At 43.2% G+C, this 11997-nt stretch overlaps 1 protein-coding gene across 3 annotated transcripts; it reads right to left on the bottom strand.

Moving 5' to 3' along the window:
* Positions 1-2782: 2782 nt before the first annotated feature.
* On the bottom strand, positions 2783-8311 carry LOC119332280 (pentatricopeptide repeat-containing protein At2g26790, mitochondrial-like). 3 transcript variants are annotated; one of them, XM_037605461.1, is made up of 4 exons: positions 5599-8311; positions 4516-4650; positions 4017-4114; positions 2783-3887 (listed from the first exon to the last, which is right to left on the bottom strand). In XM_037605461.1, exons 1-4 carry the CDS (start codon positions 8038-8040, stop codon positions 3746-3748), a joined length of 2817 nt encoding a protein of 938 aa, XP_037461358.1. In that variant the 5' UTR covers positions 8041-8311; the 3' UTR covers positions 2783-3745. The 3 variants fall into 3 exon arrangements, 2 of the variants coding, with proteins under 2 accessions (XP_037461358.1, XP_037461357.1); XR_005160890.1 differs by lacking the exon at positions 2783-3887 and having other exon boundaries at positions 4023-4114; positions 4545-4650; positions 5470-8311; XM_037605460.1 differs by lacking the exons at positions 2783-3887; positions 4516-4650 and having other exon boundaries at positions 4021-4114; positions 5470-8311.
* Between the last annotated feature and the right edge of the window lie 3686 nt (positions 8312-11997).

Raw genomic sequence — 11997 nt, 5'->3', positions numbered from 1 at the left:
GTGAGTTCTTGTAGGGACCAGGGATTCGAAGGTACGACACAATCGTGAGGAGGATGACAAGTATGTGCATCATGCGCCAAGAAATGGACAAGCAGTGGCGGAGCCAAGGGGGGGTGAGCAGGGGCGTGGCCCCCCCTAATGATCGAACAATGCTGTGTAATTAGCGATAGGAACGCATGTATTGCTCGCGCTTATACGTACTTGGCCCCCCTATACGGCGTTAATTTAAGAAAAAGGGAGAAGGCCCATGTCAAGCCCACACTAGCGCCGTATGTTCTCGCATAATCAGCCTGTACGTACGTTTAGCTCCAAAAAAGCTCAAAAAAAAAAGGATTGGCATGTACGTGGAATAGGCTCATAAAAAAACATGTACATGGATTAGTCCCCGCTGTTCGGTGCCCTCGCCCGCCCGGCCGGCGGCCGCCTCTTCTCCTTGACCTACTGCTCCCGATCCTATTCATACAGCGTAACTGCGACGGCGCGACGCAGGCTTGTAGCCTGATTTCCAACCAACGGAAACTAGCCAATGATCCAAAGGTTTAGCACATCGCACCATGCATCTACTAATCTCAATTCTCATCTTGTATCATTGTTGGACATATATACATCAGATTTTACTAGTTTACATGTTCTGGTTGTCTGACTTGTAATGCTACGATTCTATGAAGAATTCCTATCATGTACATGTCCTAAAAATTATAGTGACCGTGATGCAAATTATCTTGTATGAGTAATTATTTGCGATGCAAATTTTCCCTATGTCAAACTTATCCAATATAGCTAATTGTCACACTGCAATTCAGCAGCTAGGAAGAGAAAAGCGTTGTCAAACACTGTCCACGTTAATTCATTATTTAAGCAGGTTGCTTCCAGTTCTCCACTGAAATTGTTAATAAGGCTGATGTGCAAGTCATAAATCTGGTCCAATTGACACCCATGATCAGGATATGCCGGACATGGTAAGTGTTGCAGAACAAGCAAAAACATGTTAAATTGGGAGCTGCCACTAGACAAGCAAGTTGAAGCTCTAATAGAAGTGCCTCCAAAATATTGATTTTATTTTAAGCGCCAAACGAAAGACTTACTTGGGTTAAAAGTTGAAAAAATTTAATAGGTAAGTTCTCTTCCTGTGAAATTATTAATTTTTTGTCATGTTATTTGCAATTGTAAAGACAAATTTGAACTTATACAACTGTATCAATGTTTTGTATCGTGTGGCATATATTACAGTATGATGATTGTTATTTTTTGGTCTAGAAAAAGTTTAGGAACTGACTTGGCACCCCCTATACCAAAATCCTGGCTCTGCCTCTGTGGACAAGAAGGTGGAGCGAGATGGACCCGAAGGTGAAACAAGAGCATGCAGCCGTGGATAAGAGCGTGTACCCGTGGACCGGATGGTGAAGGACGTGTGTGCAGCCGTGGATATTTTTGTGGGAACTTTTTTGTTTGGACAAATTTTGACCAAAAATGGTTTTGAATTTGAATTTTCCCATTATGAGGTTTTCTCTATAAACTTCTTTTTTGGCCAAATTTTGACCAAAAATGGTTCTAAATTTGAATTTTGCATGTAGCTATTTTTTCTTGGGCAAAACTTCTTGAATATTTCCTAGATTGAATATAAGGGCAGTGTGCATTTTTGCGAATTTATTTGATTTTGTCTAGAAACTTTCAATTTTTTTGTCCAAATTTGACCAAGAATGCTCCTGAATTTGGATTTTGCTTCTAGTTTTTTTTCGTTCGTCAAAACTTCTTCAAATTTCTCAGATTGAATATAAGGGTATTGTTCATTTTTGAGAATTTATTCAAGAATTTCTGGGCACTTTCATTTTTTGGTCAATTGTTTTTCAAGCATTTAGCTAGCCTTAGGCCATCATGGGCACTTAATTTGTTTACCTCATTTGTGACCGAAGCTTTCTTCCACAATACACGAGCTCCATCATGGCCCTTTGTCAGGTTGCACACCCCCTCACACGAGTATTTAAGTAGAACATCAGTGACCACGGGAATGTATCATGTTCACCCACATTTGCGGTGCTACCAGTGCACCGCGGTGCCATAGGACATTTTGAAAAATCTGGAGAAAAAAAATAGCACATTGAAACAACATCAATGTATGTTGTCGCAAAATTCCGTATCAAAATTTGAAACATTTCTTGAGATACAAAAATGGCAAATTTGACATCAATGTGATAAATGAGCCAAATCCAAAGCCCGACTTATGCTATGTACTATTCAGTGTTGAATTTGTCATTTTTGTTTTCCGGGCTACATTTCAAATTTTGATTTGAACTTTTGTGACAACCTAAATTGATGTTGTGTGAATGTGCTAATTTTTTTTCCAGATTTTTTTGAACACTTAAAATGTGCAACATGAGTTCAGTGCACCAATAGCACCACAAGCACCGGTGCACCAGATACTCCAGTGACCACAATGGCAGATTGGCAGCCTCATCATGTTTGAAACTATACAGCTAGCTATGCATCATGGGTCGGCACCCTGGGTCAGAGACACATAACATGGACCTCACAAGGATATCATTTGTACAATACTGAATAAATGTGCAAACTCCCAGCAAATAATTTCTACATAAAAGATAGTCTTGCAGCAGCAGCAGCAACAACATTGAAAAGTCATAACCTATTCCAAGGCAAACACTAGAATATTGGTAGCAGAAATCCAAAGCTGAATTATGCAAAGTATATTGAAAAGACGCACAAAAAAATGTAAGCCGAAGATCTCAAGTGCATACGGATAAGATGCAGTGGAGCACCAAATCGCTGAGACATAAATCAAAATTATTAATCCACAAGGTACTGCTACACTGACAGGTCCAAGCATAGTAACAGAAACAATTCCACAAGACACTGGACTACAGGTCGACTTCACAAGACACCGCACAAAATGATCATGTATGTCCTCATTTCCGGCTTCATCATCTCCAGCAGTAACGCCAACAAGCAAAGTAAGACCAATAAATCAATGGAAAAGCTTAAGATGTTATGTAATCTAAGGGGCAAAAAGATATCTTTTGTGACAAGGATTGAAATGTCTATTAGAAGACACATATATTGCCAAGTGCTAGGAAGAAGGATAATAGTCATTACCAAGTAATGAAGGAGATTTTATGGCAGTCTGAATATTCAAAGGAAATTTGCTAATCAATAATTACTCATAAATGTCTGGTCAATCCATAAGCAGACTACTGATATTAATAGTGCTATAGGTTCCACTAGTTAGAAAAATACATGCACAGAACCATAGTTAGCATTTGGCAATGGACATGCAACAAAGCAATAATCATATTATTACCGTTCTAGCTTTTAATTAATTAGCCTAATGATGATAAGAACAGGAGGAGCTCACTTGAAAATTTCAGTCACATGCAAATTTTACTATATAACAGGCTAACATACTGATGTTGGATAAGGCAACCTTGACAGCTGCTAGCTAAAAATTGTACATACTGTGCCATCCAATGGACAATTCTATGAAGCATTTATACGGTAGTAGATGGAGCAGTATTTAAAATCTGTGCATTGCTTTTCATGGCAACCGAATTTGGTTGGTCCAATCATAACACAGCAGTTAACACGATATAACAGCTCATAAGTGTGGATGGTTGGTCATGTTCTGAAAGAACTATTTGGCTGCAGCATACCTTCAGAAGTGAATTAATAATATGGTGTACAATGAAGCTAATTATTCTAGTCAAGTGGTCACACAGTCTTTTTACCATCAGAATCAACGATAAGAGACATGCAATGAGGTTGGAACATATTCACGATAAGTTACCTTTATAACAAGCTCAAAGTATCCAAAAACAGAATCCAGTGTAGTCGGAGTATAAGGCTTGATTACTTCCTCACCAGTAGCATCCTTCCCTCTGCAGTCAGTTAACAAGATACATAAAACAGAATCAGAATATTTAACTCACTCCACGAACCAAAAAGAATGAACATTCAACTCAATATCATACTGTAGACCAGGATATAAGCAGTATAAGTATTCAGACCTGCGGCTTACATAGGGGCCAATTGCAAGGCCCAACACAGAAGTAGGTGTGGAGAGAGCGAATTTGAACTTGGCCACATTATGACTGACCTGCCTCTTCTGCACAAGATCATAGCACATCCATTAATATTTATATTATACACAAACTTCAAAAGCAGTAATCTTGAATATAGCAAATAATTTTGTCCAGTGGGTAGTAAGTGTGAAAATGAATCACACAAACAGTTTAAAAATCCCCTAGAATCTGCAGGTGCAGAACCATGCGAACTAAATAGTCGAATCATGCTGCAACTTTGGATGAAGTGTGAACATGAAGTCACTGTGGATTCAAATATATCAATATTATCTGTAGCAATTCTTGACCTTGCATTGCAGGTAACTTTTACTTGTACCAGATATTACAATTTGTTGTGAAAATAATTTATGTTTATGACCTATATTAGTTTTTTTCGAACTTCAGGGGTACAATCAGCATTCAAAGCCATTTAAATCTCCCTTACGTAGTTTTGCAGCCAAACTGTAGTTCTACCTTGCACCAGGACTTCCGGAGCCTCCAACTTCTGGAGCCTCCACAAGGAATGCTTCTGGTCAGCCGCATCCATAACTTCCGGAGCGTCCACAAGCTCTACGGCTTGCTTTACCAGCAACCGAAACACTCAGTCCTTGACATGCAAATGGAACCAAACAGGGAAGAACTTTCCATCTTTTCAGCAGAAATAATTCGATTTGGTGACCTTTGTAAACATCCCCAACTAGAAACACTAGGTTAACAGTGAATGAACTGGGACTACGGCGAGGATTTAAAGTACAAGTCAAATTAGCTTAGAGGCAAGGATTTACATACAAGCATGAAGTTCAATACAACAAACTCCAGTTTGACGCAACAGAGCACATGGTAAGGAAGGCCTTAAACATCTGGATTTATAAGCAGTAATACTTTGATCACTGCAATTAGCTTACTGTAGATAACAATGGCTATCTATTGAACAATTCGGTTTCCATTTCAATATTACCAAGGGGAAAACGTTAGAGGTGCACACGGATGCCAAATTTCCCTGATACATTTATGTGTTTATATACACAAGCCGCTTCATACACTTATGAAGTCATGCATTATGCTCTCCCATGTGGTGAAGTTTGTCATTCACTTTCTAACAAATACTAGATTCTATACTTCACCAGCATCTTCCGTATGGCATATCTTGGGACGCTATTTAAACAAGTATGCTTCTGAAAATTAGGCATTTCACTTCGACATGTATACTGTAAGGCACCTAAATTCTCATGAGCTTGCATAAACATAATGCATGTTAAGAGCATTACACATCAAAACATTAAGCACTAAGCACATGAATGGATATCATAATCATATTCTCATCACATATTCAAGTGGAAGCAATATAAAAAATCTTAGATCCAGGCTTCGAGTAAATTTGTAACTTATAAAATATTACCTTGCTGACGTGATTTCAATGGATATAACTGCAGCGAAATCATACATGTCATTGATACTGCCTTTCCCTCAAGGTTTTCTGATTTAATACAGAAAAGGTCAGTACATCTGGTTTTATTCCCCTGTCTACCATTTCTTCAAAAAGATCTTGTGCCTTCTCTATTTCTCCCTGGCTGCAATATCCACTTATAAGAGCTGTGTACACATATTGATCAGGAGTAAGCCCTTTCTGCAACAATTCATCAAATTGTCCCCGGGCTTCCTCCAAAAAATCAGCTTTGCACTGTCCATCTATCAATACGGTGTAAAAGGGTACATCAGGTTCAATTTCCATTTTTTTCATAGAGCTGAGCAACATGTTCTGCTTTACTCTAAGGAGATAGATCCTTCTCTCCTTACTAACGCCCTGCCAGCACCGCTGCAGGTACTCTTTTAGGTGACCATCCAGTAGCACGGTATATGCAATTACATCAGGCTTAATACCTAAGTTTATCATCTGATCAAACAATTTGCAAGCTTCTTCCATCTGGCCAACCTTGCAGTAACCATTCATTAGTACAGTGTATACAATAACATCAACAGAAAGTCCTCGCTGAACCATATCATGAAACCATAAGCAAGCATTGTGCATATCTCCTGTCTGACAATAGGCTGATATTAGTTTGCTATATGAAATTACATCAGGAATAACATTATTTTCTAACATCATGCTGCAAACTGTTGACGCTCCCTGGGCATTTCCATCCCTACAAAGGTCACTCATCAACTTTGAACATGAGAAATGATCCACAAATTTTCCTTGCTTAGCAACCCTAAGAAAAAGCATGTAAGCATGATCAGTCCAGCCTGAATGCAAATAGCCACAAACCATTGAACTGTACAATACTTCAATGTGATCGATTCCTTTCTCTTCTACTATATTAAATAACACCTCAGCTTCACTAAGGTTGTCACTTCTGCAAAACCCATCAATTATTATACCATAAGTGAGTGAATTAGGCTCTAACCCTTGATCCGCCATATGGTCTAGAAGGTGAAACACCTCCTTAACAAGACCATTCTTGCAGAATCCACTGGCCAATATGTTATATGTAACTACATCTGGCTTTACATTTGCCTTCAGCATCACTTCAAATGCTTGACGTGCATTTGGTACATCTCCCTTCAAACAATAACCCTTGATCACGCATGTATAGTGAATTCTGTCAGGTGTCAGACCCTCAGCCTTCATTTCTCTCAGTAGCTTAACCGCCTCATCCATGTTACCAAGCTTGCAGTAAGCATAAATGGCAATGTTATACAGAACCCCATCTACGTTGAGTCCCGAATCTCGCAGTTTCTGGAAATGCTCTGTAACCTCAGATGTCATGCCTAACTTCGTAAAGCATTGTAGAAGATAACTTGCAATGTGGCAATTTGTTTCGAAACCATGGGATACCATGGCTTGATAATGATCCAACACCTTGAGTAAGTTGCCCGCTTTGCCGTAACTCCGAATGAGATAGCTATAACCATATATATCTGGGGTGAAGCCTTGTCTCGTCTTGTTCTCCAAGAGCATTTCAACCTCCTGCAGTCTCATTTCCTTGCAGAGCCCATCCATTACCATGTTATAAGCCATGGGCTCAACTTGAACCCCCTCCCTGCTGATCTCTTGCAGAATAGCATAAGCCAAATCAATCTTTCCGCAATCACACAGACCGGCTATAAATGATGAGTATGCATTTATATCTGGTTTCACCCCCATTTCAATCATCTCAGCCCACACTTGGAATGCTTTGTCTGCCTTCTTTTCTCGAAAGAGAGACCTGGTGATAAGGCCTAACGAGTTAGCATCCAAAGTCAATCCAAAGAGCTTAATTTGATCATAAGCCGATACAACAATCTCCGAGTCACCGCTCTCAGCTGCAAATTTGAGAAGTATGTTGCAAGTCAAAACTGACGGGACAATTCCAAGCCTAAAGAGGTCACCAAACAGCCCTATTGTGTCCGGTGCACTGCAATAAGCGGTGCATGCCGTGATCAAGGAATTAGTCGCAAACAAGAGAGCATACGAAGTAGTGCACGTCCTTCTGAGCTGATCCATGAGCGGCACGATCTCAGGGCCACCGCCACCGCCATCGGCCGGCGAGAGGATCTCACGGAACAAGGAGAACAGCATCCTCCCCTGGCCCTTGTGTGACAGGACGCGGATGATCTCCGTGTAGGTAGCGAGGTCATGCCGAAAGCCGATGCTCTCGGTGTCCTTGAAGTAGGCGAACGCGATGGCAGGCTTCCTCTCCAGGCGCTGAAGAGTCCTGACGACGCCGGCGGAGCTCAGGCTCGGAGCAAAGCTCCTTCTCCTGGTAATCTCACCGGGTGCGCAGCCCCTTCTCCGGAAAACCTCGCCGAGGGGGGAGCAGCTGGGCCTCTCCTCGCCGCTCGAGGTGGCTTCGTCGTCCGGGTGGTGCGCCCAGGAGGCGAGCACGGAGAGGCGGCGGCGGCGGCGATGGGATGGGGATGGCTGCCCCGCGGGAGGGGCCCGGGCGTGCCTGCGGCACTCGGCGACGCATTTGCGACGCCACAGGAGCATGGGGACCTAGACTGCGCGCATCCGAGAGAGCAGGAGGATCGCCGGACGGAGACGACCTAGCTCGTACCTCGAGGCTCGGCGGCCAGAGACCGCGGACGGGGTGGGGACCGCAGGAGCGCGCCGCGCGATGCCCCGAGGAGGGAGTGCGGGACGAAGGTGGCGGCGGCGGCGGTGGCGGCGCGGCGGGACGGGACGGCGGGGGAGTTTTGGGGTGGGGTCGTCGGCGGTGACGACAAGGAACGGCACGGCGGTTGGTCTTGGGGACTAGGGCTTTGGGGGGATTTTAGCCGGTCTTTTTTCACCACCAATTCATCCATTCGTTGTGTTTATAACCAAGAAAAATGAAATGTCTGGTGAAATTCAGTAATGATCCAAGAAATTGCCCCACGTGCTCACTTTAGTTCACAACTCATAAAATAAAAAATTATCATGCTTTTTTTGTCTTGCGTGTTTATTTTGATCCAAATCGTTTGGCAACAAGACAGGACGATTGAATTTTGCCGCCACCCCCAACGATACCCCATGTAGATCCATTAGAGGGAAAGCGCCTAGGACCGCGAAATGATACCATGACAAAGAGGAGAAGTTAATTTATCCCTACAATAAGGATCTCAAAATGATGAACTACATTGATCAAATTTCGATGTCCTCTTCAACTCAGGCCGTGGACTTCATAGGACAAATTAATCTCACCCGTTGATCCTCCTCCAAATTCTTCACACATGTAGACTCCTCTCACTACCGCATAACTCCTAGACATCCTTGACCCTAGATGTCGTTTGGGGTGAGAGGTTTTCGCGTCGGCGTGCGACTAACAAGTGGCGACAGGGGCAGGTTCGTGGAGGTTAGCTGAGCAATGACCTAGTGAGGAGTAGGTGTGGGAGAGCTAGATCCACCCGGATTTGGCTGTGGTGGTTCATTGGTGGGCTTGTGAGTGTGTGGTGTTTGTGGCTTGGGAGGTGGATTCAGGCGAAAGTCTTGTCTCCGGTCATTACTAGAGACGACAATGACGATGCTTTTGAGTGTCGTTTCCTTCTTGTTGGCATCATAGAGGCGATACTTCTAGCCACAACCTTTGCAGCTTTAGGGGAAACCCTATATCCGTGTGATCGGACATTGGAGGAACTATGGCGTCGTTTCTCCCTTGGGGCGTCTTTGGAGTCGGGCATCCGTTGGTGGGGTTGGTGAAGGACAACGGTGTTGGCATAAATGACTTTATGGCGACGATGACTTGAGTGGGTGATGTCAGGATCGAGGCAATGGTTGCGGTCATTGGGTCTTCTCTGACGTGTCTGATACGTCTCCAACGTATCTATAATTTATGAAGTATTCATGCTAATATATTATTATTCTTGGATGTTTTACAATCATTTTATAGCAACTTTATATCATTTTTTGGGACTAAACTATTGACCCAGTGCCAGTGTCAGTTGTTGTTTTTGCTTGTTTTTTACATCGCAGGAAATCAATATCAAACGAAGTCCAAACACCATGAAACTTTTGGTGGATTTTTGATGGACCAGAAGACCACCAGTGGGCCAGAGCAGCAGCTGGTGTCGGATCTATATCCGGCATATCTCGTAGTATGGGTCCTAAGCTAGGTGTCTTGGAGCGATGGTAACATGGACACATGATTTTACCCAGGTTCGGGCCCTCTTGGTGGAGGTAAAACCCTATGTCCTGCTTTTGATTGTATTCATATGGGGATAGTACATAGTACATGTATCTACCACGAGATTGTAATAATGAATATGAGATGTTCTATTGACTAGTCTGGCCTCGATTCATATAGCACACCACATGCCTAGGGTTTAGAGGAGTCCTTGTCTTGGGTGCCAAGTCTTGTGGAATCCTCCTTGTATGCGGCATGGGCTGCCCGGAGTGGCCCATAAGTGAACCGCCATGAGCCTCGGCCCGATCCAGCTGGTCGGGAGATGACGTGGTGAGTACCCCCTAGTCCAGGATACCGTCAGTAGCCCCCTGAACCGGTCTTCAAGTTAGGGACGCTCCTCGATTCTTCCGAAATGTTCTTCATCTTCAGTCGTCGGTCTTGAAAACTTGTTCAACAAATCTTCTCATCTTCGATCTTGAGGATCGTCGAAGTGAATCCGAATATTCTACACGTCGGGTATCCGAGGAGCCCCTTTAAGTTTTCGGCCTTTAGCAATGCGTTGTTATTTTTTACGCCACACCTCGGGTTTGAAGTTGTTCCCGTGCGGTGGTGTCCTCTTGCGTCCGAGCTCCAACACCAGACTGCATCCGAGATATCTTTTGCAGCCGAACACCAACGCCGGACCGCCTCCGAGCTCCAACGTCGGAATCTATCCGAGCTCCAACGCCGGACTGTATCCAAAGTGTCATAGATTACCTCGGTCTTGAAAAAGTTAAAAGGATAGAACCAAGCTTAATGTTGGAGATGCCCTCTATGGAGCCAACCACTTGCAACTGAGCTTTATGCCGGACTGCTTCCGAGGTATCTTTTGCAGTCGAGCACCAATGTCGGACTGTAACCAAGCTCCAACGCCGGACTGTATCCGAGGTGGTGCACCACCTCAGTCATGGGCTGATTTATATGAATTTAATTTCGATTTGTGCAATGTATTCTCTGTCGTGATGTATAGCCATTAGCCCTCAAGGTGCATGTTGGCCATATCCGGGATGCACCTGAAGGATAAAATCAAACCGCTAACCCCAGTAGCCCCTGAGACTTAGGTCGATTCGTGAAATCGGCCTGAGGATCAGTTCCCAGTTGGCAGCATACTTAAGAATAGAAACGCGATGTAATATATTAGAGCAAATAGTGAACGGCGAATGGGCCCTTGAGAGAGGGTTTTGAGAAGTCGTTGTAATATATTAGCTTGATGCCGGATCAGTCCCAGATGGTACCTATTATTGTCCGAACACGTGTTTGCCCATAGTTTGGTCAAGCCGAACACTGAGCACTTTGAATTTTTGTATTGAATAGGCAATGCAGTAGGCCCCGAGACACTGGTCGGGTGGCAACACCAGATCAGGGGATCAATGTGCCCCTTTAATACTAGTAAATGATAAGCCCGAAGCCCAGTAGCCCCCGAGCCTTAATGTGGGCATGGGTGGCCGAATTAAGGATCGATATCCGGAGTAAAATCAGAAATTATGTGTAATGATTCTACGTATCCAAGTACTCTACATTATTAATGCTCGGATCCACATTGTACAAAACTTTGTTGACCGACCATCGGCTTCAACCTCCCTGGCAGTAGCCAGGGAGTGTTTGTCGCACTTTATAAAGCCTTTATGAGGTCAAAGATTTACGACAAACAAGGTAATCCGGCCATACGGTTTTATAAACAAAGGTATGCAGAGAGAATGTTATATTACTATGTAATGTAAAAAACATCTTCCAAAGAAAATAGTCTTGCTATCGGTTCCTTTCTTTGGGTTGTCATGTCGACCATGATCATGAAACCTCACCTCTGATCAATGCGGGATAAAATATTGAGGATTTAGTTTGGGGAAAGTTCCCGAACTATGTGGTCTTTAGTGAACCTAAATTTTCACTTCCGTCATTGCCGAACAATTATATCCTTTAAGACCGCTAGCTTTCGGCTTCACCCAGTCTAAGGTACTAACTCGGATGACCCGGTAGTAACAATCACAGAGGTGCTCCCTTTACCGCCTAGCCGAACAATCGGGAATGTAGGGGTAAGCACAGGAGTCAGGCAACCCAGCTTGGCCAAAATCTTAAAGTCAAATTGATGCATATTTATGGCTTTATAACAATAATTACGGAAGGTAGTGCTTGTATAATGAATACAAACACTGATGATATATGTTTATTTTGACTCTGTTGCAATTGTTTATCAGTTGAAAGTGACCCATCATCTGCTTCTACCCCTTTGTAAATACTACGTAGGGTGTTTCCGCAGTAACAAGACAACCCTTAGCCGACGTCTTGGTGCCCGAAGGTGGTTGTGT

This window comes from Triticum dicoccoides, chromosome 7A (genome assembly GCF_002162155.2).
Source record: "Triticum dicoccoides isolate Atlit2015 ecotype Zavitan chromosome 7A, WEW_v2.0, whole genome shotgun sequence".
NCBI lineage: Eukaryota > Viridiplantae > Streptophyta > Magnoliopsida > Poales > Poaceae > Triticum > Triticum dicoccoides.
Note: the sequence above shows the minus strand (reverse complement) of the source record. Positions and strands in the feature narration are given on the sequence as shown.

Bases quoted from the DNA above. Each gene is read 5' to 3' on its own strand.
- LOC119332280 (XM_037605461.1), bottom strand. From the start codon at position 8,040: ATGCTCCTGTGGCGTCGCAAATGCGTCGCCGAGTGCCGCAGGCACGCC. The intron at 4,651-5,598 runs GTAGACAGGGGA...TTGCTGGTAAAG, and splicing joins AAGATCTTTTTGAAGAAATG to CAAGCCGTAGAGCTTGTGGA. The intron at 4,115-4,515 runs GTAAGGGAGATT...GATCTTGTGCAG, and splicing joins CAGTTTGGCTGCAAAACTAC to AAGAGGCAGGTCAGTCATAA.